Source organism: Lycorma delicatula, chromosome 1 (assembly GCF_047948215.1).
Source record: "Lycorma delicatula isolate Av1 chromosome 1, ASM4794821v1, whole genome shotgun sequence".
Lineage (NCBI taxonomy): Eukaryota > Metazoa > Arthropoda > Insecta > Hemiptera > Fulgoridae > Lycorma > Lycorma delicatula.
In genome coordinates, this window is record NC_134455.1 from 379581940 (window position 1) to 379605874 (window position 23935).

Sequence of the window (23935 nt, forward strand, 5' to 3'; positions counted from 1 at the left end):
TACCGGCACATGATTGTGGTAAAAGAACAGTATCTTTTTGGCCAATGTGGCAGTACATATCAATCAGTCTAGTAAAACATCAGAACTGTAATGATCCTCGTACTTGAAAGTTCATGTATTACTAAAGAATAAACCAAAACATGGTAAAAAAATGCATTGAAGTCAAATTAAAACATCAACATTAAGTGCTTACATAAAGTTTCACTCACATAACTACTCCACTAAATTCACTCTGAAAGGGCGAGTAAAACTAACTTACTGTTTCATTTTTGATTTTATGATCTTCTAATTTAATTAGGTTGGTCCCTTCAGTCACAAGAGGATCTGTCACTTCATCAAAATAATCACACCCATTACTGATCGGCTCCTCTTTCACTTGCAAAGATTCACTTTCCTGAAACACAAAATCAATAATTTAATGTTACAGTTCAATGGCATGATGATCTTTCCATATGACACAAAAAAAAGCAAAAAATAACACAAATTATACTTACACAAACAGGTGTAATATCTTCAATAGGGCGATGTGGTAAAATCAACAATAAAGTTTCCTTTGTGGTATCATCTTCAGTTTCTAGTTTGATACTGTCAGAGGGGAAAGCTTCATACACGTAGATATTCTTTACAGGTACAGCCATTATCTTCAAAAATAAAAACACTCTAAGTTATAATTTAAGTATTTATAATAAAAACAACAAAGTCGCTGAAAACGGTAAAACATTTCATATATTGAAATCTTTATTTATATTTATTTGTGTGTAACTTTTTATTTACCTGAATATTTAAGAACTGAATTATAGTGTATATATATAAAATATTGTCAAGTGAATGATTAATGCGGGACCTGACATTAGACACATCACTAATAAAAATGGCACTAGTCATTCTCAAGAATGAAAGAGAAGAAGAGGTTTTGCAATATTTTCTTCATGCAACAAATATACACAAGTGTTATATAAACATGATATTACCACTGAAATAAAGGTGATAATCAGCCACACACAAGCAGCTCAATTATTTATACCACAGAAATTTATGTACAATGGACATCAAAATTATCAGAGAACATTACCATGACTGTGCCCAGACGTACTTTAGTTGCTTCATATGAAACAATATCAAACATAAAAAAAAACTAGGGCACAAAGTTTAAAGCAACCGACTAAAGTACTTTTAAACAGAAAATTATAAATTATATATGACTTATTCACTAAAATTAAAAATATATGACACATTCACTAAAAACATTAAAAAGCTGGAGCTACAATTTTAATAATTTTTTTTTAAACCTTACAATCCAGTACATTCTTCTTATATTCAGAGAAGCCCCTTATTGAACAAAATGTTGAAATTCATCAAAGTCACTCCCAAAAATTGTAGGCTCTCTGTAGGAGATGATTCGCTCATACTCTGAGAATGACATTTCCTGTCGTATATTCCCGATACAGAATAAAAATTGCACCTACAAGATGTGTTGTTATTATGCAAACAACATAAGAAAGGGTTAATGATATTACTGTTGTGAATGTGATGTTGGTATTTGCCCTGCCTTTTGTTTTAGAATTTTCCACACTAAGAAGGAAAACATTTTCATATTTCAAAAGCATTAAAATTCATTTAAAAAAAAAAAAATGTATGACTAGTATTAAACTGAAATATAGTAATAACTCTTTGAACAGGCAAACATGAATCTAAGTTATTATTCTGTGATCTTGAACTCTGAATGCATAAATTAATAAACATGAACTATTTCTATAATTTAATAGTTTTCACAGTTAGATGAGAAAAGTATACATAGAAGATTCACAACATGTAAACAAATTTCACCATGCCTCAACGAGATAATGTTATGTATCAGACTACACTTTGTTTAGTTTGGTAGAGACTCAGATCATCCATTCCTGAGACATATGGTTAATTAAACCCCAACCACCAGAGTACACAGGTATTCACTGTTAAATTAATAAATCTTATAAAAGCAACTGACTTTTACTAGGATTTGAACCTGAGAACTTTCGACTTTGAAAATCAGCTGTTAAAACAATTTTTTTGTGATGAGTTAAACACTAGATCAGCCTGGTGGGCTAAATATATATATTATTATTATCTTTTATGACCGCATAGGATCATTTTAGTCAGTCTGTTATGCATGTCTCTTTGATGGGACTGTTTGGGCCTTGTGGTCCTCCCATTACTTTTTCATACATTTCAATCTTTGTGCCCTTTCTAGTGCTGAAAATGTTTGTGTTGTGAGGTTTTATCTTATAAGAGTTTTTGTTCATGAGTTTCTCATTTAATTTTATTGTACTTGTGGCATCTACTGATGTAATACCAATTTCCTTCAGATCCTATCTTATTTCTCTCAATCATCTGCATCCTGCCTTTGTATTTTCCGAGTCGAGATTGTACTGCATTAGCAGTTTCCAAAGTCTTGAATACTGCATCCACATGATTATGTCGAAAGAATCCTAATCTCCTCTTATGCATATCAGTAATGGGTTCCAACTCTTTGTACATGATTTTGTTTGGCACACTCCCACCACTGCCTATCTTTCAGATACTTTTTATCCATGCAAGTTCTTCTAATTTTTTCTTTCCTTCTTCTGGAATCTGTCTGTCTTTCATTGTTTGTTCACGTGGAAGAGTGTTTGCTGCATAAGTGGTTTATGGTTTTATAACTGTGTTTAAGTGTCTTATTTTTGTATTTATTGATAGGCATTTTTATTATAAGTGTACCAGGTTAATTTTTGTGCTTCAGCTAGATTTTTCTTCTTATTCAGATAAAGGAATGTTTGTTTAGATTGTTTGTTACTATTTCTCCAAGGTATTTAAATTGAGTTACTAAATTTTGGGTCCAATTTTATTTGTAATGTTTTGAAGTACTAATATCAGTGATTTAGTTTCATCAATGTCATTTGCTACAAGTGCCAACTCGTCAGCAAAACTAGGAAGGTTTGTTTCAATTTTTCCACCCATTTTAACTTTTGTGAGACAACTTTTTGAGAGCTTGAGCCATTCCCTCATCACCATTTCTAAAATACAGTTGAACAGTAGTCGTGAGAACTCATTGCCTTGGCGCAGTCCTGTTTTGATCTCAAAACGTTCTGAGAGCTCACCCCAATTTTACCTTTGACACAGTTTGTAATCCATTATTAGCTTGAAACTCAAGATGTGTTCTGGGCAGCTCCTCCAGGCTCTGAAACCTTCCTTGTATTCTCCTGGTTTTTTTTTGAGTTGTGGTTTGCTCCTGTTGAGGATGATTCTTGAAAGAATTTTATATGTTGTGTCTAGGAGTGAGACTCCCCAGTTAATTGTTAGGGTCTGTTTTGCCCGCATTTTTGTGTAGGAAATGGAAATGGATGAGGAAATCGATCGTCCACTGTTCTGGTAGTTCTTCTTTGATCTAGATGTTGACAAACTGTAGATGAAGGACAATTTTTGCTGATCTTCCTGCATGATTTCAGATCTTTCCAAAAGTCTGATCTTCTCCTGCTGCTATGTAATTCTTCATCTCACCCAGTGCTTGGTAGACTACTTTTATTGTGGGAGGGTTGATGTTTTCTGGTGGTGTTGGTGTTAAAGTTTAAGAATTTTGTTGGTTCTTCGCAATTTAGGATATCGTTAAAATATTTAACAAGGGATTTCCACATTGTTTATATTTCTGTTAGCCAGTTTCTTCTATTGACTTCAGTGTTTCTTAATGATGTAGTCTCTTTATTCTCCTTAGGGGTCAGGTGGTTTATCCACTGGACCACTAAGATTATCCACACATACCTTACACCCAAAAACTTACAGGTTTTCCAAAATTACAAAAGAAAGGTATACCAACAAGACGATTAATTAATTTCAAATCAGCCCTAAGTTATATTATTACTAAAATTATTGTTAAAGCAATTAGATCAAAGATAAATTTAGAATATAAATATAATATAAAAAACAGCTACGAATTAATAATTAAAATAAGTTAAAAATTATTAAAACTATAATTACTAGCTTTGATATAATTAATATGTACCCAGATAAACCCATTGATTACACAATCTCAAAAGAAAATAAATTAATAAAAGCAGGAGAAGACATAAAATTTATAAATATTTAACAATTAGAAACATGTGTAAGCAGAATTATTTTGGATTTATTGGAACCTGTTACATATGAGAACATATTTTACCCATAGGATTTCCCTTATCTGTTTTAATGTCAAAAATATATTGCAGGAATTTGATAATAGAACAGTATATGGCATAAATCACGTATATTAAATTTTATTGTGGGTCAGATTCGTGGATGATAATTTAGTTATACATGAACCAGTTATAGATAATGATGAAGAAATTTTAAATAAATTCAATTCAGTTCATAAAATTTTATATTTTACAAATGAAATGGAACATAACAGAAAAATAAATTATTTAGATGTATATATTAAAATAAAAACAATCAAATAATAACTGAATTATATAAAAAAAACCTATCCAAAATGAAGTTATTATAAATAGGAATTCTCATCATATTTGGTCCCACAAGGTTAATATTTTTAAGTACATGATAAACAGAGCAATAAAATACATAAACGACAAATGGGAATTTTGTAATTTTTGTATTAATAATATAACTATAAAAAAATGGATATCATCACATAAGCATGAAGCTTGTGTGGTGCATGAAAATGTAATTTTATAACATATGAAAAATGTCATACCTGACCAGGATTTGATATAGAACACGATATAGGAATTTTTGCTGATGAATCGCAACTATATATTAATAATATTGTTGACAATCACATACATAAATACTTATACAAAAATTTAAGAAGAAGTCCTCTAGTGAACTTATTACCGCAATTATTAATAAGAAAAAACCCATAAGCTTCAAACACAATATAAATCTATATATAAGATAAATGACATGTCTTGTGTTTGACGACTAAACATAAATAGTGTAGTAGTAGTATGGAAAGGAAAGAAGACTATAGTTCCAAAAGTTGCCAACGATTATATTTTTATAGACTGAGTTGATAAGGTGGATCAACTGCGAGCGCATATCTATTCAAAAGAAAAAGACAAAAAGGGTATATAAAAGCAGTTCTGCCAACTTTTAAATATCACTGTATTTAATGCTCATAGTTTACATAAGAAAAGTGCTGAGAAGTACAATCCTCTTCAATTCAGACAGAAAATTGTTGAAATTCATCATAGGCAATTCCAAAAAAGGTAGGCCCTCTGAGAAGATCCTCTAATTCTCTCTCTGTGTAATGGCATTTCCAGTCAAATATTCGGGATACACAAAAAACCTACACAAAATAAGATGTTTTTAGTATAAGAAACATAAGAAATGAATTGCAACTTTATCGCTATGAAGATGATATTGGTCTTTGTGCTGCCTCTTGTTTTAGAAATTTCCACACTAAGGAAAACAAACATATTTCTAAAATAATTTTCATATTTCAAAAACTTTAAAGCTTTCATTCAGATTAGACAACTTAAAAAAGCTAACACATTGTTTGAAAAAATTTTAACTTATAATTTCAATTTTTTCAAATAAATCTTCACTTCAATAGGGATTTTTTTTATCAATCTTAATTTTACTGGTTTTTTAATTTAACTTTTTTCACTTCACTTAGCAAAAACATATATGTATTTTTTTAGCCTTTGTAAAACTTATTAAAGTAAATTTTTACCCAATTATCCAGATCTGGCCTTGCAAAGGTTCATCTGAAAAATTGGTGTTTTCACTGTATGCAGAATCTAATATCCTTACATACCACTTCATTTTTAACTTCTAAATTTTCTGATTTATTCAAGTTAGTGTCTTCAATTGTTAAATGATCTTTTTTGATATAAAGTAGTTCCTCTTTCAGCTGTAGTAAATCTACTTGCTGTAATAAAAAACAAAAAAATGAATGCTACAAAGTAAAGATTTTTACGATTTTTTTTTATAATTTATTAAATAAAAATAAATTGCTACTGTAATTTGGTTAGCATACACATATACATATAGACAGCCACAGTTAAATTATTACTATTATTATTAGGTGACTTTAATATGCCCGATTTTGCTAAATATTATCAAAAAATGTTTCAACTCATCTTATAGATTTTTCTACAAATTGTAACCTTTTACAATCAAATAATCTGTTAAAACTCTTAAGGTAATTCCCATGAGTTTTTTCTAATCTTACTGACATTATGTTAATAATGCTTACAGTAAAACTTTTTATCATGGTAAATATCATTTACCTTAGAGATAACGTTGCCTAAGGTTTTGAATTAAATCATATACCTAAACAATTCTTACCAGATATTTTTATAAAATTCACCATTTACTAAATAGGAGTTTGATTGTAAATGATATTTATTTATTATATTGCCATATAATATTGAAGTTTGTGAGTGAAACAAGGAAACTGAATTTAGTAGCAAATGAAAAATGCAATACCTGACTCGGATTTGATATTTATCACCAATATAGACAATTTTTTTAGAACTGCAACTACATATTAACAATATTGTTGATACTCATGTACAAAAAATATTTATAAAAAATGTAATTTTTGAAGCAGTTCTCTACTGAGAATTTACGCAATTATTAATGAGAAAAACTTCCATAAGCTTCAAAAACAACATAGATCTACCTTATTATTAAGATATATTTAAGAACAAAATATTTGTAATACTCTTAGTCAAGATTTATTTTTTAATTATACTGTTAAAGGTGAGGAATCTTTGTCTAATGATTCCAAAGATTTTTTTTAAAATAAGCTAACAAAAACAATGATAAATCTATTTTAGGTGGCCACAAAGGCGGAGCGAATGTCCTCAACACTGATGAGGCTAAGGGCCAATGTCGGAGGTCCCACAGCATCTAAACGCAGGATATTAGCATCTACGGTGGTGTTGGATATATAGCCGATACTATTGCTATCACATACAATATTGTATGGGAAGGTGGTAAAATTGGAGGACTTCATGCTGAACAGCATGTATAGGAAGTTGGCAATCAGGGTGGCCCAACTATATAGGACAGTTTCCTTGGATGCTTCACTAGTGGTGGTGGGAATGCCACCATTGGACCTCATAGCCAAGGAAAAACGGGACAGGACCACAGAAGGCAAGGAGCCATATGTTTATTGAATAGCAGGTGGTGGAAGAATCCAAAAGGACATTACAGCTATATTTTGATCCCAGAAGTAGCTGCTATATTGGTCAATAGACCATGGGTCATTTGGGGTCTACGTCTGCAGGATTGGAAGGAGGTGTACAGATCAATGTCAGTATTATGAAGAAATTAACAGAATGGAGCACATCTTTTTCATGTGTCCCAGGTGGAAGGAAGAATTGGCATGTGATGGTTTGGACTCGCTTGGGGGTCATGCAGTTGATGCTCTTGTTCGGTGAGAGTTGGACCATGTGTTCACAGTGGTTTCTGGTCGAATTTTTTTCAGTCGACTGAAAAATATTACAAAAATAATGAGTAATATTAAATAAAATTTGAACACTTTCTTTCTGAATATCTTGTTAAAAAATTCGGAGATGTATATACACCAGAAAAAATTTTAGCAGATGATGAAAGTTTACTGGAAAGGTAGGCTAAATTTCATTCACTTTATAAGAATAAAAAGAGCACACTTTGATATTAAGACATTTCAGAGTCAGAAACAGGATATATATAAATAAAACTTGATAGCATACGTAGATGCAGGCACACAAATTGTAAAAACTCCTAATCATGGCTACACCACTTTTATTGTCATTACTCTTTTTGAAACTAGTAACCAACTAGTGAACAATAAAGCTACCCCATGAACGTCCACTTAAATGAGGATGATATGTATGACATGTAAACAATGTGTAGTCTTGTACACTCAGGCGTAACATTCCTGTGACATATGGTTTATTGAACCCCAACAATCAAAGTCTATAGGTATCCATGGTTTAGATTTTCATTATCTATAAAAGCAACTAAATTTTACTAGTATTTGAACTTTACAACCTTTGACTTCAAAAATCAGCTGTTAAACAGCAGTGTTACTTAACTGCCTATTTGCAACTCAACAAATATTAGTAACAAAATATATATATACCAACCTTTGTAAAACTGATTATAAAAGCAAATGTCTATGTAGTGTATCTTTTGTACTATATTACTATCTCTTTTTTCTTACACTGTACATTGTATTTTCATTTTTCAAATTTCTTCTTAATTTAACTGAAACACTTTTATTTTTTATTACAGCACAGCAAGCCAACATATTTAGATAGTAAATATTTTCAAATTGTTGATAAGGAAAGTCTTTAAAGAAGATAAGATACTTTTTAATTAGAAGAAATACTCATATGTTACTGTTTTACAAATTTAAGTTATTATTTTTTTTTCCTCTCCCAGATATTTCTTCCTCCTCTATGAATCATGAGACCTTGCCGTTGGGGCTTGAGTGCTCAGGGATACAGAGTAGCTGGACCGAAGGTGCAACCATATCAGAGAGGTATCTGTTGAGAGCCAGACTAAGGAATGATTCCTGAAAGAGGGCAGCAGCTCTTTCAGTAGTTGTTAGGGGCGTGAGTCAGGACAACTTAAACGGCCGTATCAACATCACTTAGTCCTCTGAGTACTGCGCAGCTGAAAGCAATGGAAAACTACAGCTGCTTTTTTTCCAAGAAAATGTGGCTCTCTGCATTTTCACATAGCAATAATGGAGGCGCCTTCCTTGGTAAAATATTCCGGAGGTAAAATAGTCCCCCGTTCGGATCTCCGGATGGGGACTACTAAGGAAGGGGTCACCAGAAAATTAAAAAATAACATTCTACGAGTCGGAGCGTGGAATGTTAGAAGCTTAAAAAAGGTTGGTAGGCTAGAAAATTTAAAAAGGGAAATGGGTAGGACAAATGTGGATATAGTAGGAATTAGTGAGGTTCGGTGGGAAGAGGAAGGCGACTTTTGGTCAGGTGATTTTAGAGTAATTAACTCAGCGTCAAATAATGGGCAGGCAGGAGTAGGTTTCGTGATGAACAAGAAGATAGGGAGGAGAGTGGAGTATTTCAAAACGCATAGCGATAGAATCATTGTAATAAGGATAAAATCAAAACCTAAACCGACAACGATTGTTAACGTCTATATGCCTACAAGCGCCCATGATGATGATGAGGTAGAGTGTGTATAGGAAGAGATTGATGAAGCAATTAAACACGTAAAAGGAGATGAAAATTTAATAATAGTTGGAAATTGGAATGCAAGCATTGGAGAAGGCAAGGAAGGAAATATAGTGGGTGAATACGGGCTGGGCAAACGGAATGAAAGAGGGGACCGACTTATAGAGTTTTGCACGAAGTATAATTTAGTAATTGCCAACACCCAATTTAAAAATCATAATAAAAGAATATACACTTGGAAAAAGCCAGGCGATACTGCAAGGTATCAGATAGATTATATCATGGTTAAGCAAAGAATTAGAAATCAACTTGTTGACTGCAAAACTTACCCTGGAGCAGACATTGATAGCGACCATAATTTGGTGATAATGAAATGTAGATTGGGGTTTAAAAACCTGAAGAAAAGGTGTCAGATGAATCGGTGGAAATTAGAGAAGCTTGAGGAAGAGGAGGTAAAGAAGATTTTTGAGGAGGGCATCGCAAGAGGTCTGAGTAAAAAAGATAAGGTAGAAAATGTAGAAGAAGAATGGGAGAATGTTAAAAAGGAAATTCTTAAATCAGCAGAAGCAAACTTAGGCGGAATAAAGAGAACTGGTAGAAAACCTTGGGTTTCAGACGATATATTGCAGCTGATGGATGAACGTAGAAAATATAAGAATGCTAGTGATGAAGAAAGTAAAAGGAACATCGGCAATTAAGAAATGCTATAAACAGGAAGTGCAAACTGGTGAAAGAAGAGTGGATTAAAGAAAAGTGTTCAGAAGTGGAAAGAGAAATGAACATTGGTAAAATAGACGGAGCATACAGGAAAGTTAAGGAAAATTTTGGGGTACATAAATTAAAATGTAATCTGTTAAACAAAGATGGTACACCAATATATAATACGAAAGGTAAAGTCGATAGATGGGTGGAATATATTGAAGAGTTATACGGAGGATATGAATTAGAAAATGGTGTTATAGAGGAAGAAGAGGAAGTTGAGGAGGATGAAATGGGAGAAACAATACTGAGATCTGAATTTAAGAGAGCATTAAAAGATTTAAATGGCAGAAAGGCTCCTGGAATAGACGGAATACCTGTAGAATTACTGCGCAGTGCAGGTGAGGAAGCAATTGATAGATTATACAAACTGGTGTGTAATATTTATGAAAATGGGGAATTTCCATCAGACTTCAAAAAAAGTGTTATAGTTATGATACCAAAGAAAGCAGGGGCAGATAAATGTGAAGAATACAGAACAATTAGTTTAACTAGTCATGCATCAAAAATCTTAACTAGAATTTTATACAGAAGAATTGAGAGGAGAGTGGAAGAAGTGTTAGGAGAAGACCAATTTGGTTTCAGCAAAAGTATAGGGACAAGGGAAGCAATTTTAGACCTCAGATTAATAGTAGAAGGATGATTAAAGAAAAACAAACCAACATACTTGGCGTTTATAGACCTAGAAAAGGCTTTCGATAACGTAGACTGGAATAAAATGTTCAGCATTTTAAAAAAATTAGGGTTCAAATACAGAGATAGAAGAACAATTGCTAACATGTACAGGAACCAAACAGCAACAATAACAATTGAAGAACATAAGAAAGAAGCCCTAATAAGAAAGGGAGTCCGCCAAGGATGTTCCCTATCTCCGTTACTTTTTAATCTTTACATGGAACTAGCAGTTAATGATGTTAAAGAACAATTTAGATTCGGAGTAACAGTACAAGGTGAAAAGATAAAGATGCTACGATTTGCTGATGATATAGTAATTCTAGCCGAGAGTAAAAAGGATTTAGAAGAAACAATGAACGGCATAGATGAAGTCCTACGCAAAAACTATCGCATGAAAATAAACAAGAACAAAACAAAAGTAATGAAATGTAGTAGAAATAACAAAGATGGACCACTGAATGTGAAAATAGGAGGAGAAAAGATTATGGAGGTAGAAGAATTTTGTTATTTGGGAAGTAAAATTACTAAAGATGGACGAAGCAGGAGCGATATAAAATGCCGAATAGCACAAGCTAAACGAGTCTTCAGTAATTAATATAATTTGTTTACATCAAAAATTAATTTAAATGTCAGGAAAAGATTTTTGAAAGTGTATGTTTGGAGTGTCGCTTTATATGGAAGTGAAACTTGGACAATCGGAGTATCTGAGAAGAAAAGATTAGAAGCTTTTGAAATGTGGTGCTATAGGAGAATGTTAAAAATCAGATGGGTGGATAAAGTGACAAATTTTTTTTTTTTTTTTTTTTTTTTTTTTTTTTGAGGGCGTAAAACGCTTGTGCGTTATCATCGCCCGGATCCTTTTTTATATAGAAAATTAAATGTTTTAAAACTATTCTAAATGATGAATAAAACTTATAACTAATATCGAAGGTAAAAACTAATATAAGATCAAAGTAAATAGAATTTTACAAAGTCCAAGATGGGTGTAAAGGGCCCATTCTTGGATAACAAAAGACTAAAAAAAAACTAAAAACCATAAAAGATCTAATATAAAACTTAAAACTAAAACAACAAAATGAAATAAAATTTAGGACTAACACAAATTATATAATTAAAACTAGGTTAAAAATAAAAATTAAAAAGTTGAAATAAAACATAAAACTAACATTACTAAAATCTTACAACTAATATCACAGACAGTCTTCAAAATATTAAAAATAAAAAAATAAATAAATAAAATAAATAAAAAATAACTATATAAAATTTAACAAATTCCGATAAGGAGTGTAAAAGGCTCCTAATCGGATAAAAAAAAAAAAAAAATAAAGAATAAAAAAAATCAAAAACTCAGAAAAAAAGAAACTTATTTAAAAACTCTTCTAGCATTAAAAAATATACGCAACGATATTAAATTTTTTGCATTAACCCAGCACTTTGAAGAAATAAAAACAACCGGGTTAAAATTTCATTATCATTGCACAAGACACCACGGATGTTTCTGGGTAGATTAAATTTACGACGCAATGCCGCATAACATATGCAATCCACGAGTATATGGTGCACAGTCATGGGGCAGTTGCATCGTGCGCATAGGGGTGCTTGTCCTCTTATCATCAGGTAATCGTGTGTGATCCTCGTGTGTCCTATCCGCAATCGACAAAGGACTACTTCCTCACGCCGAGTTTTTCTGTATGAGGTGTCCCATGGTAACACAGAATCTTTAATCTGTCTGAGTTTATTATCAACGGTAGAAAGTGACAAATGAAGAGGTATTGCGGCAAATAGATGAAGAAAGTAGCATTTGGAAAAATATAGTTAAAAGAAGAGACAGACCTATAGGCCACATATTAAGGCATCCTGGAATAGTCGCTTTAATATTGGAAGGACAGGTAGAAGGGAAAAATTATGTAGGCAGGCCACGTTTGGAGTATATAAAACAAATTGTTGGGGATGTAGGATGTAGAGGGTATACTGAAATGAAACGACTAGCACTAGATAGGGAATCTTGGAGAGCTGCATCAAACCAGTCAAATGACTGAAGACAAAAAAAAAAAAAGAAGATATTTCTTGTTCACGGTGGAGCATATATGTGATATCAAGCAAATAATTAAAAAAAATTATCAACAAATTATATGGTGATTTATAAATTTGTATATAAGAACTTAATCTCTGGCAGAAATTAAACATGATAAAATTTTACACTTGTTTATTTAAAAAAAAATGTATAACCTGATTTAATGTTAATTATTATATCTACATGTATAGATAATAAAATATATGAAATTCAAAGTTAATGACCTCTAAAACTGTAACAGAGATGTTTAAATATAACAGGGAACTTTTGTAATTTAATCTAACAATTTCTGAATATAAATTTTTAAAAAACAAGAAAACCCTCAAAACATTAATTGTTAAATAACTTTTTTTTGTAAAAAGATATACCTAAAACTAAAGGGCTATTTCAATTATTAAACAATCACCAAAAGATACTGAGGAAATAGTGCATATGTAAAACAATTACATGCAAAAAATGAGGAAGCAACAATGATACATATAACAAAACAAAAATAGAATTAGAAGTGTTCATCTTATAAACGGAGTTATCATATTTCAAATTCAAAGATGAAAATACAACTGAAAAAAGGTAAGCAGAATAAGTCATGAAATAAAATCTATTGCTGTGTCCAAACTGAAAGTCATAGGGAGAAAAACCGAGTACAAACATAAGGGTTTTTCTCATTCTTCATACTATAGAAAAGTGCTCCAGCAATACTGATGGCTACATCATGTTTGAAAAATCTAAAAAGATAAATTATAAAGATTTATGAAATCGAGACTAGAATTCTGGAACTTGTTCAATACAACAGGATAATAAAACATGAAAAAACATATAAATGAAATATTCTCTCAGAAATTTTGCAGATTATTATCCGCTTTAACTGGCTTAATAAGGAACCATGTCTTGACAAACTGTAAAATCTAAAACTGAAAATAATGTAAGAAATCCACCAGGAAATCTTTATAAAGCACTCATCTAAACTGAAATTTTCCAGATGGGCCAATTTTTAACAATGAACAACTTTCGAATTACCATAGGGAATTAGCCTACAATGTTACAGTTTTTGTCAGCAAAAATAAATTTAATTTGTTTGGGTGAAAAACTGAATGATTTTTATTAAAAGGAAGAACACTGAAGTTTAGTTAATAATTTAATTTAATTAAATTTTAAGTTAAGTTTTAGTTAGAAAAAATGTCTTAAGACTTCTTTTGTTAAGGTCGATGGGCAATTCAAATTATTTGATTACAGAGTAATTGAAATGGGTGTAATTAAGGATTATTTTAATTATTTACCATATAGAAGAAACACTCTTTAATATTTTTGACCTAAACATTTAGCTTACTAAGCATTTTGATGAATTACTATATATAAACTAAATGATTGCAAAACTATATTCTTTTTTTAATTAAAGTCTTGTCTAGAGAAAACTTTCAATTTACCTATATTTATTAATAGTTACAAAATAATTAAGAAAAAATTAACTAAATAAATTGATGTTTTATGAGTAATTAAAAGTGAAAATATTGATTTTTAAAACTACTTCATACAATATGCAGGAATGTAATAATATAATCTGTCTGAATAAAAAAAATAAAGGTCAATTAGTAAGATTAATGGCTAGTTACTTACTGCTGCTTCAAATATCAATTTAAATTATTTTCTTAATTTTTAATATTTATTTGAGTAAGTTTAGATATTAAATACTACTACTATCAAAGATCTAAATATAAACATATTTCTAAATAGTAATAGTAATACTTCAGCACTATATTAATATTTAAAGTAAATAAGGTTTTATATCTTGCATTAATGAACTACTCGAAAGGAAACTGAACATATATCATGTATTGATCATATACTTAAAAAACAAATTAAGACTATAGATTAAAATACACAATAAGCGATAAACCACTATAACAAAGCACTATGCTGTAATGTTCCACTAGGCATTCAATAATAAGATAGTCAAAAATAGTTCTATAAATAAATTTAGGAGGAAAATGGATATTAATCTACTGATATAACTCTTATTACAAAGTCATGGAATTTCATTTATATCTGTAGTTCAAGAAAACCAAACTGAACAAGGGTGAGGAGAAACCAAAAAGCATTGATGTGCTTCACATAGCAACAAGTAATAACATTTCAAAACCATGCAGCGAGTTGTGACGCACATTGACCTTGAATGACAAGAGGGGAAATTGCAAGAGGGGGTACACAACCTGTAACTGTACAGGAATTGCAGTTGAGATAAAGGCCAACCACCAGTGCATACATACATATGAATATGCTGCTGACAAAGGTTACCAGAATATTCATCATCAAGGAATATTACACGCAGGGCGGATCGATCAAATGAGTGCAAGAAAACTTCTGTGCAGAGTACAACAGTGATTCATTCATACACAAATCATCCACAGATGAGTTCATAAAGTTTGAGTAAACTGGATCTGTGCTTGAAAAGAAGCATCACTACCCACCTGTTGAAAGGACCAAGGCGCAGAAGGAAGATATTCTCACCAGCACACCGTAAAGGAACAGAAACTGAAGCCATACAAGATCATGGCTTTGTATTGCACACGACTACTGCAGGAAATCAAAAGTGGTCAACTCGACCCAAACCTCTACTTCATGACGAATGATGAGGCATGGTTCCACTTCAGTGGCTACATTAATTTGCAAAATTTATGATACTGGTCCGGTTACAACCCATACAAATATTCAAGCTATCGCGGCATGATGTAAAGATAGGAGTGTAGTGCGCTGAGTCGGGAACAAGAATCATTGGACCCATTTTCTTCAAAGACACTGTGAACTCAGTGCATTACATTGCCATCTTCCAGCCCATTGTAGAGCAACTGACACCAGATTAACATTTTGTGTATTACCAGCAGGACAGCACAGCAGCATATGCCTCCTTGGCAGTTGTGTACTTAGTTTTCACAACTGACAGGACTGTCTTGAAGGATCAACAGTCTCCACAGTTGCCTGATCTATCCAGTTGCAATTTTTATTTGTGGGGCAACATGAAGGGCAAGGTTTACCAAAACAATCCATGAACTCATGATGCATTTCAACAGAATACACACAACGCCATCAACAACATCCAATGTGACGAATTACAGTAAGTCGTATTCAACATGATTTATTAGGCCAAACTGTGCCCAGACCATGGCAGTAAGCATTTCCAACAGTACCTGTAGAGATGGAGGAATCTGTATAAGTAGGGTTTTGTCTTTCATTTACTTGTATGAGGCATATTCATAAAGTAAGGACCGTTTAATCAGATTATTACAGGAAAAGAGTGCACGAATGTAAAAACAACAATGTGAAACTGGAAATACAGCAAAAACTTATTTGATATCAATGTACCCCACAATGATATAAACGTCAGCAATAACTAATTCCTAGCTGGTGTTGGTAAGCAAAATGCTGATAATATTTAAATCCAATTATCTAACTCTTAATGAACTCATATGACAACTGCAATTTTTTTAAATTCTCACAGTTTCTAATTCCAGTCTCTCCTTAAGAAATACAGTCAGTAATTAATAAAGTAAAAAAATACTTACTAAAGTAAGTATTTATTTACTTTTACTAAAGTAAATAAAGTTCTAGCCTCGAATTTAGTTCCCCACTTATTTCACAGCCTCTTTCTTATATTAAAAAAAAATATATTTTGGTCATTATAACTTTCTGCATATTTTTAAAATGTGAAAATTAAATTGCTTTACAAAACAGGCAGGCCAACTTTTTTTTGAAAATTACAGACCGATTGATTACTTTGATAAATAATGTAGCTAAGATAATAGAAAATTAATCAAATTTGGGTTAACTAAGTTTATAGATCAGCACAAATTACTTGATTCAAATCAGTATGGATTTCAACTGAACAAATGCACAGAAGGATGCATTACTACAATGATATTCCAAAATACAAATATTAATAGGAAATAGCTAGCAGTTTTTTTAGACTTGATTAGAGCCTCTGATAATATTCCCAATAATGCCTTGTTGCTTAAAAATGAAAAATATGGTATTACAGGAGTAATATTAGATCTATTAAAAAATTACTTATGGAGCATTTCAAAGTCTTATTTATTAATTCAGAACAGAGTACAGTCAATGTAACAGATTTTGGACTTCCGCAGGAAACTGTTTTATCATGTATACTATTTTTACTTTATCAATAATATGCTTAATCTGAAATTGTGCAACTGTAAAGCCATTTCTTCCGTGAATGACATTGCATTAATACTTTACTAATGATTCATGATTCAGTGTCTTTTACTTGTAGAAAGGGATGATTGTAATATAAAAGTGGCTTGATAATAATAGTTTTAAGTCCCAAAATCTGAAAAACTAAGCCAAAAACTGAATAATATTGATCTTTTAATAAAATTCTTTAGGTTAACTCAATAATAATATTAACTTAATCCTACACTTAAAACTATGCACTCATACTAGGATATTTTGTTCATGCATTGTTTTAGAGAAGGTGAAAAATATTAAAAATAAGTTTAACAGCTAATTAAAATTTCAAACAAAAAAACATGTAAAACTCATTTGAAAAAAAATAAAACTAAGATTCATATTTTACACTTAGTTTTTTTTTTATATAAATAAAAATTGACTGTTACAGTTAAAACACACAGTTGCATTATAGAGAAACAATCAAATCTCTCACTCCCTATATTTCAACCTCATTCTTTGTTTTTAATAATGTATAACAGGTACTAATATTAATTACATGACATACCAGGTTCTTCAGAAGATATATCTGGCAGTATAAAAGTATGTACTGGTGTTTCTACAAAAAAATCTTGCTCTATGTTATCCAACACTAGCTCGGATCTAACTTGTGATACCAAATTAACATTATCTGTTGCTCTTGATATTCCCCTATTTAGCTTTTTATCTGGAATAAAGTAGAAAACATGGTAAATTTTAATAAAATATACATAGATTAAGACAATGATAAGAATTTATCGTAACTAATATTGGGGACTTACTGGGAAAAAATACAAATTTTAAAGGGCAAATCTAAAAGTGGAGTAATTATTCTAGGAGAGAAAATAAAAATTACATATGTCAGAAGAAATGGATTTATTGCTAAGAAAGAAACTAATTCAGAAAAAAATAATAGCAGGGCACTGACCTCAAGTAGCGGTCATGTAAAGTTCTGTCATGAAACTCAGATTCTAGCTGCCTTTTTTCAGTGATTTAATCATACTTTTCAAATATAAATTTAATACCTACTGAATGACAATATTTTGTTTTTCACAGTGGTCTAGTCATCTTTATGAAAGGTATGCTAATTAGTCATAAATATTACAGTTATTATTTGAGTTCAGTAGTTACATCTTTGTAGTTACTGAAACTTGTTCAGAAACAAGCTCAGAGATGAGAAATTTATCTGAAGAATATATGTCAAGATACAAATAGTGGGGAAAGTAATTCCTTACTATATTTGCTCGCTTGGATTCTACACAAACAAAAATATCACCTATTAGAAGTTAATAACAAACAACTACTTATGCAGAAAATCATACTAAAGATGAGGTTGATTAATTATTTACTGAGTTAAATAAACACAATAGAAAAGGGAGTAGTCATGAGAAGCTAATAAAAAAACAAAAATGTTAATTAAAAAAGGAAAGGTTTGAATTAGAATACCCCACTGATGGATGTCCAGTTTCTGTTCTAAAGTTTTACTGAAATAATAAAAATCCTTGTGGGATCTAATGAAGATTTATTTTCACATATTATTACAACATTAAAACTACATAATGTTACTACTTAATGCTGAGATGACTGATATTATTTATGGATGGTAATGATCCAATAAGCTTTAATTATTGTTAGATACAAATTTTTTGGAAAGTGTAAATTTAACAAAAATCAATTTATAACACAAACTTTTAAATTTTGAAGGGCAGGGTCTAATTTATATAAACAAGTGATTATTGCTTATTAATATAAAATTTTAAATCAACGGAAGTTGAAAAAATGGATGGTAAATAGAAAAAAGGAAGGTATTTGGAACATGGACATGTACTCTCAAGGTAAGGATAAACTTTCTGAAAATTCTATGCCCATATAGATGATTATTGGACGATTACTGGATTACGTTAAATCTCTATTTTGCGGTCCTTAAATACCTGTTCCTTCTACAGCTGAATTTAATATTGCTGTATGTGATACTACTCCTTAATTTTAACTGCTAGGTCAAATACTTCAAAATATCCTGAAAAATTCTGCAGTTGAAGGTTCAATGAAAAATCTTTTAGTGAAGACATCAGGCAGGACACTGGAGGAAAAGTGTTAGCCTGCGTCAAAACATCCAAGAGATAAAAATATTAACAGCCAATGGTAGTGCAATTAATGAAAGTGCAGCATATGAATAAGTACAGTTTTGAAAATGTGTTGTGGAGTGCACATGCTTTCTTTAATGTTAAACAATTAATTTTCTCAATTAGTTTTCAATTTGTGCTTATAAAACAAGGGTCGGTAATCATCAAATTGATTAAGGAAATGATTTAATAGTCAAAAACTACTTGTTTTTGACAATCCAATATAAGGTCACTTAAACTTTCTAATAAATATTGTGGATGAGCAAGTTAAATGTTCTTTCATATTCTCAAAAAAAACATCTGTAGTGAAGGTTAGAACAGGCCCTTTTGATTCTGTGTACTCCCAGTCATGAAATTGATTTAATTAAAACTTGATATTAGCCATTTATTGAGGACTACAGACTGGGGAAATTTCACATATTTAAGACTTACACTTGAAGTAAGTTTTCTTGATTAACAATCCCTCATCTTTAGAAAACAATATGGCACATCTAATGGAATGGAATTCTGAAATGATACTTAACATACCAAGGTTATTTCATTTGTAATGTGAAGGTATCCTTAAGTTTGGGGTTGTTATTTGACACGCCAATAACATAAAATTTACTTATATGTAAACTATACAACCACATTCCAAGAGTTAAATCTTTTTTAAATACCCACTAGTGTGGATTGAAGGCCAAATATAAACTTAATAGCTGAATATTATTTTATTAAAAGTAAACTCAAGGACTTTTCAACATCAAATTTTACATAAAATTGTTTAAGATCATTTAAATTACTAGAAAATAAACGTGAAATACGTGGCCTTACCACATTGTATAAAGATAATGAATTAAAAAGAAAAGAAAGTGATATGTATGAACAGAATATTTTTCTGATATTACAAAAAATATATCCACACTGTCAAAACAGCACTTTATATTTAAACAGAATTTTGAGTACATATAATTACTACTATGTTCTTTACAGATAAAAATAAAAACTTTATTGTCTTACTTTTTAGTATATTTGTTATACAACAGGCAAAAAAGTAATTATTGTATTGTGTATATAAATATCACAAAAACTCAATGCAATACAAACACTGCATTTTTTTTTTACAATACACTCTTAAATTAAAATGTATAATATAACTTTAGAACAGGCTAACAGCTGTTAGCATGAATTTATATTATATACTGATAAATTAGAATATCACCTTTTTCTGAGAGATCAACACTGAAATACATTCATAACTTTCAACATGTATAATTATAAATTTTCATATCTTCTAATAATAACTTTTAATTTCTAATAATAACTTCTAATAATTGAAAAAAATCAAAAGGTACATACATGGTGATACCATTTAATCACAACTAATATTTGGCAATAATGCAATAAAAACTCAATAAATATGTCATATGTTTGGACTTTTGATTAATTCAAACTGGTATGGATGGTTTGAATATTTAAGAGAGTAAAACATGAACATAAATCACAAAAACAATAAACAACTTATTTGGAGAATAAGATAACAAGAGAATGTATATTTAACCAGACAACACTAAATTTAATCATGTTAATGTAGACAGACACAAATTCCAAAGTAAAATTCTGGGGAGAAATCAGCAAACTCAATTTAAATATTTAACTCAATTTTAAATATTTTTTATATTTTAATATATTTAAAAACAAGATTAATTATAAATATCATTAAAACTAATGAAAACACACAGTAAAATACTATGTGTTCTTTCAATTTCTTATAAAATTCTTATCTTTTTGTTTCAATGCTCCTTTTGGTGCTTTTTCTTTTGTCTCCCAACGGGTCATCCCTTTTTAACATCCAACAAATAGCCAGCTATTGTGCTCAGTTCCATCTTCCTTGATATCTCCTCTCCATCTCTTTCATGTCTTGGTGGAACCTTTCACCTTGCACCAAGATTTTTGGGAAAGTAATAGAGGAGAGAATCTAGGAAATGCACCTTTAGCTTCTCATTTTACAGCTTAAATCTTAGAATTTTTTAACATATTTTGAACAATATTTTTAAAATCTTCATGTTTTTTGTTGTCAAGAAACTCAGTAATTGTGTTCTTGAAGGCTTTCCAAGCTTGTTTTTCTGCTTCCTCAATTTTAGATTCAAATATTTCATCTTTAATAAGTTTCCTTATATCTAGCCCAACAAAAACACCCTCTTATCTTTGTTTCTGAAAAACCTGGAAACTGACTGCAAAAATATTTGTAACACTCACCATCTTTTTTAATGAATGAGATTGACAAACTGTTGTGTAATATTTACGTGAAACAGGAAGTTCTGTCAGACTTCAAAAAGAGTGTTAGTGTCATGATACCAAAGAAAGCAGAAGAAGAACAATGTGAAGGATACTGAATAATTTGCTTAATTAAACATGCATCAAAAATCTTAACTAGAATTCTGTACAAAAGAATTGAGAGGAGAATGGAAGAAATGTTAGGAGAAGACCAATTTGGTTTCAGAAGTATAGGGACAAAATTAATAGTAGAAGGAAGATTAAAGAAAAACAAACCAACATACATAACCCACTGGGTTGGTCTAGTGGTGAACAAGTCTTTCCAAATCAGCTGATTTGGAAGTCAAGAGTTTCAGTGTTCAAGTCCTAGTAAATACTAGATCATAGATACTGGTGTTCTTTGATGGTTGGGTTTCAATTAACCATACATCTCAGAAATGGTCAAACTGTGACTGTACAAGACTACACTTCACACTCATACATAAAAACCTCATTCATCCTCTGAAGTAATATCTGAAAAGTACTTCCTGGAGGCTAAACAGGAAAAAGAAAGAAACCAACACACATGGCATTTATAGACTTAGAAAAGGCATTTGATAACGTAGACTGGAATAAAATGTTCAGCATCTTAAAATGTTGACGGTTCAAGTATAGAAATAGAAGAACAATTGTTAACATTTATAGGAACCAAACTGAAACAGTAATAATTGAAAAATATAAGAAAGAAACACTAATGAAAAAAGGGAGTCTGACAAGCAGGATGTTCCCTATCCCTGCTACATTTTAATCTTTACATAGAAATAGCAGTTAATGATGTCAAAGAACAATTTAGATCTGGAGTAACAGTGGAAGGTGAAGATAAAGATGCTATGATTTGTTGATAAAGTAATTCTAGCTGAGAGTAAAAAAGATTTAGAAGAAACAATGAATGACATGGATGAAGTCCTTCGCAAGAACTACCTTCCACATGAAAATAAACAAAAACAAAACGAAAGTAATGAAATACAGTAGAAATAAAGCAGATAGACTACTGAATATAAAAATAGGATGAGAAAGAACTGGGGGTAGAAAAATTTTGTTATTTTGGAAATAGAATTACTAAAGATGGATTAAGTAGGAGCAATATAAAATGCTCAATAGCACAGGTGAAATGGACTTTCAGTCAAAAATATAATTTCTTACAAAAAAATTAATTTAAACATCAGGAAAGCATTTTTGAAAGTATATGTTTGGTGCATAGCTTTATATGGAAGTGAAACAAGGATGATCGGAGTACCTGAGAAGAAAATATTAGAAGCTTTTGAAATGCGGTGCTATAGGAGAATGTTAAAAGTCAAGTGGGTGGATGAAGTGATAATGAAGAGGTGTTACGGCAAATTGATGAAGACAGAAGCATTTGGAAGAATATTGCTAAAAGAAGAGACAGGCTTATAGGCCACATCTTAAGGCATCCTGCATTAGTCATCAAACCAGTCAAATGAATGAAGACAAAAAAAGTATTATTTAACTTATAAAGGGTATAGTTTAATAACAGACAGTTCTATGATAAAATCACCAACTGACTTAGAACAAATACTGATTTATCTATAATAAATCAACCTGCAAAAAACTTCTTGATTTGCAAATACACTGTGCTTGGAAAGCAATGCTCTTTGCTAAACATCCAAGGAAGTTGATGAAAAAGGATTATTTTTCTTTAATTAACTCTAATTATATCCAAGCTAATAATGAATATTTACTGAACAAAATAAGCTGATAATTTTAGCTTATATTGTTAAAATCACTGATTTTTAATATTTATATGGGCATGTTGTTCCTGAATTTTATTGAGAACAAAATGACATGAAGAACCTGTACTGTAATAACTTGTAATATACAAGAACAAGTGAGTTAAACTCTGGCTAATTGACAGAAGTACAAACTACCCAAAGTAGCATTTTAAACAAAGGAAAGGAGTTGAAAATTGTTTTACTTATTGATTTTCTTAATTACAATCTCCATTGACTACTTTGGTAGAGTTCTCTGTTTCTTCAGAGCCAATTCTTTATTATGATTTTGTAAAAATAAATAAAGTTAAAACTTTCAGGAAATGTGGGAACTTCTGACTTCATCAGGATGGTTCTGGCACTTAGTAAATAGTCATAGTTAGGTGGACTAGTCAGGTTTTGGGAACATAGCCTTAAAGATTAAGTGACTGGTGTAATTCCCTGCTCTCCCTCAGCAATAAGTAAATACATAAATTCTCTTTACATCTTAATTTGCATATAGAAGAAGCAAAATGAAGGAGATAAAAGAAAATTTTAAGGACACAGTAACAATTCAGAGATTAAACAGTAAAAACTTTATTACGATACTGTTTATTTAATTGAATGCAGGAATGGATTAGATCTAATGAATTAATTCAATGTTGATGGAGAAATTCAATTTAGTACAGGGTGATTCAAAGAAACGGGAAATTTTGAAAGTTGTGTTGGTTTGGAAACCGTGGGCGATTGGTACCACTTGATAAGTGGCGCCAGCCTCTCTGTTGTCATGGATCCTTGGAGTGGTGCGTAACGTGCATTTGCTATCAAAGCGTTTTACAAAAACAATGACAGTGTGGAGGGAGCGTGTAGAGAATTTCGCCGTCATTTTAATCTGGGATGGCACGACCGTCTTCCATCAGCACATGCAATTAAAAC

General features: G+C 30.9%; 1 protein-coding gene across 2 annotated transcripts in view; it reads right to left on the minus strand.

Annotated features, from left to right (window-relative positions):
• Positions 1–258: 258 nt before the first annotated feature.
• The window catches only part of LOC142317308 (uncharacterized), a 62344-nt gene continuing 38667 nt past the window's right edge, over positions 259–23935 (minus strand). The window contains exons 5-8 of one of the 2 annotated variants that reach the window (XM_075353746.1): positions 17405–17563; positions 5684–5881; positions 495–641; positions 259–394 (exon numbers count right to left, since the gene is read on the minus strand). In XM_075353746.1, the coding sequence (XP_075209861.1) occupies positions 5817–5881; positions 17405–17563 (224 nt within the window). In that variant the 3' untranslated portion in view covers positions 259–394; positions 495–641; positions 5684–5816. Of the gene's footprint in view, positions 395–494; positions 642–5220; positions 5297–5683; positions 5882–17404; positions 17564–23935 lie in introns of those variants that run through there. The other variant, XM_075353747.1, reaches the window with a different exon arrangement.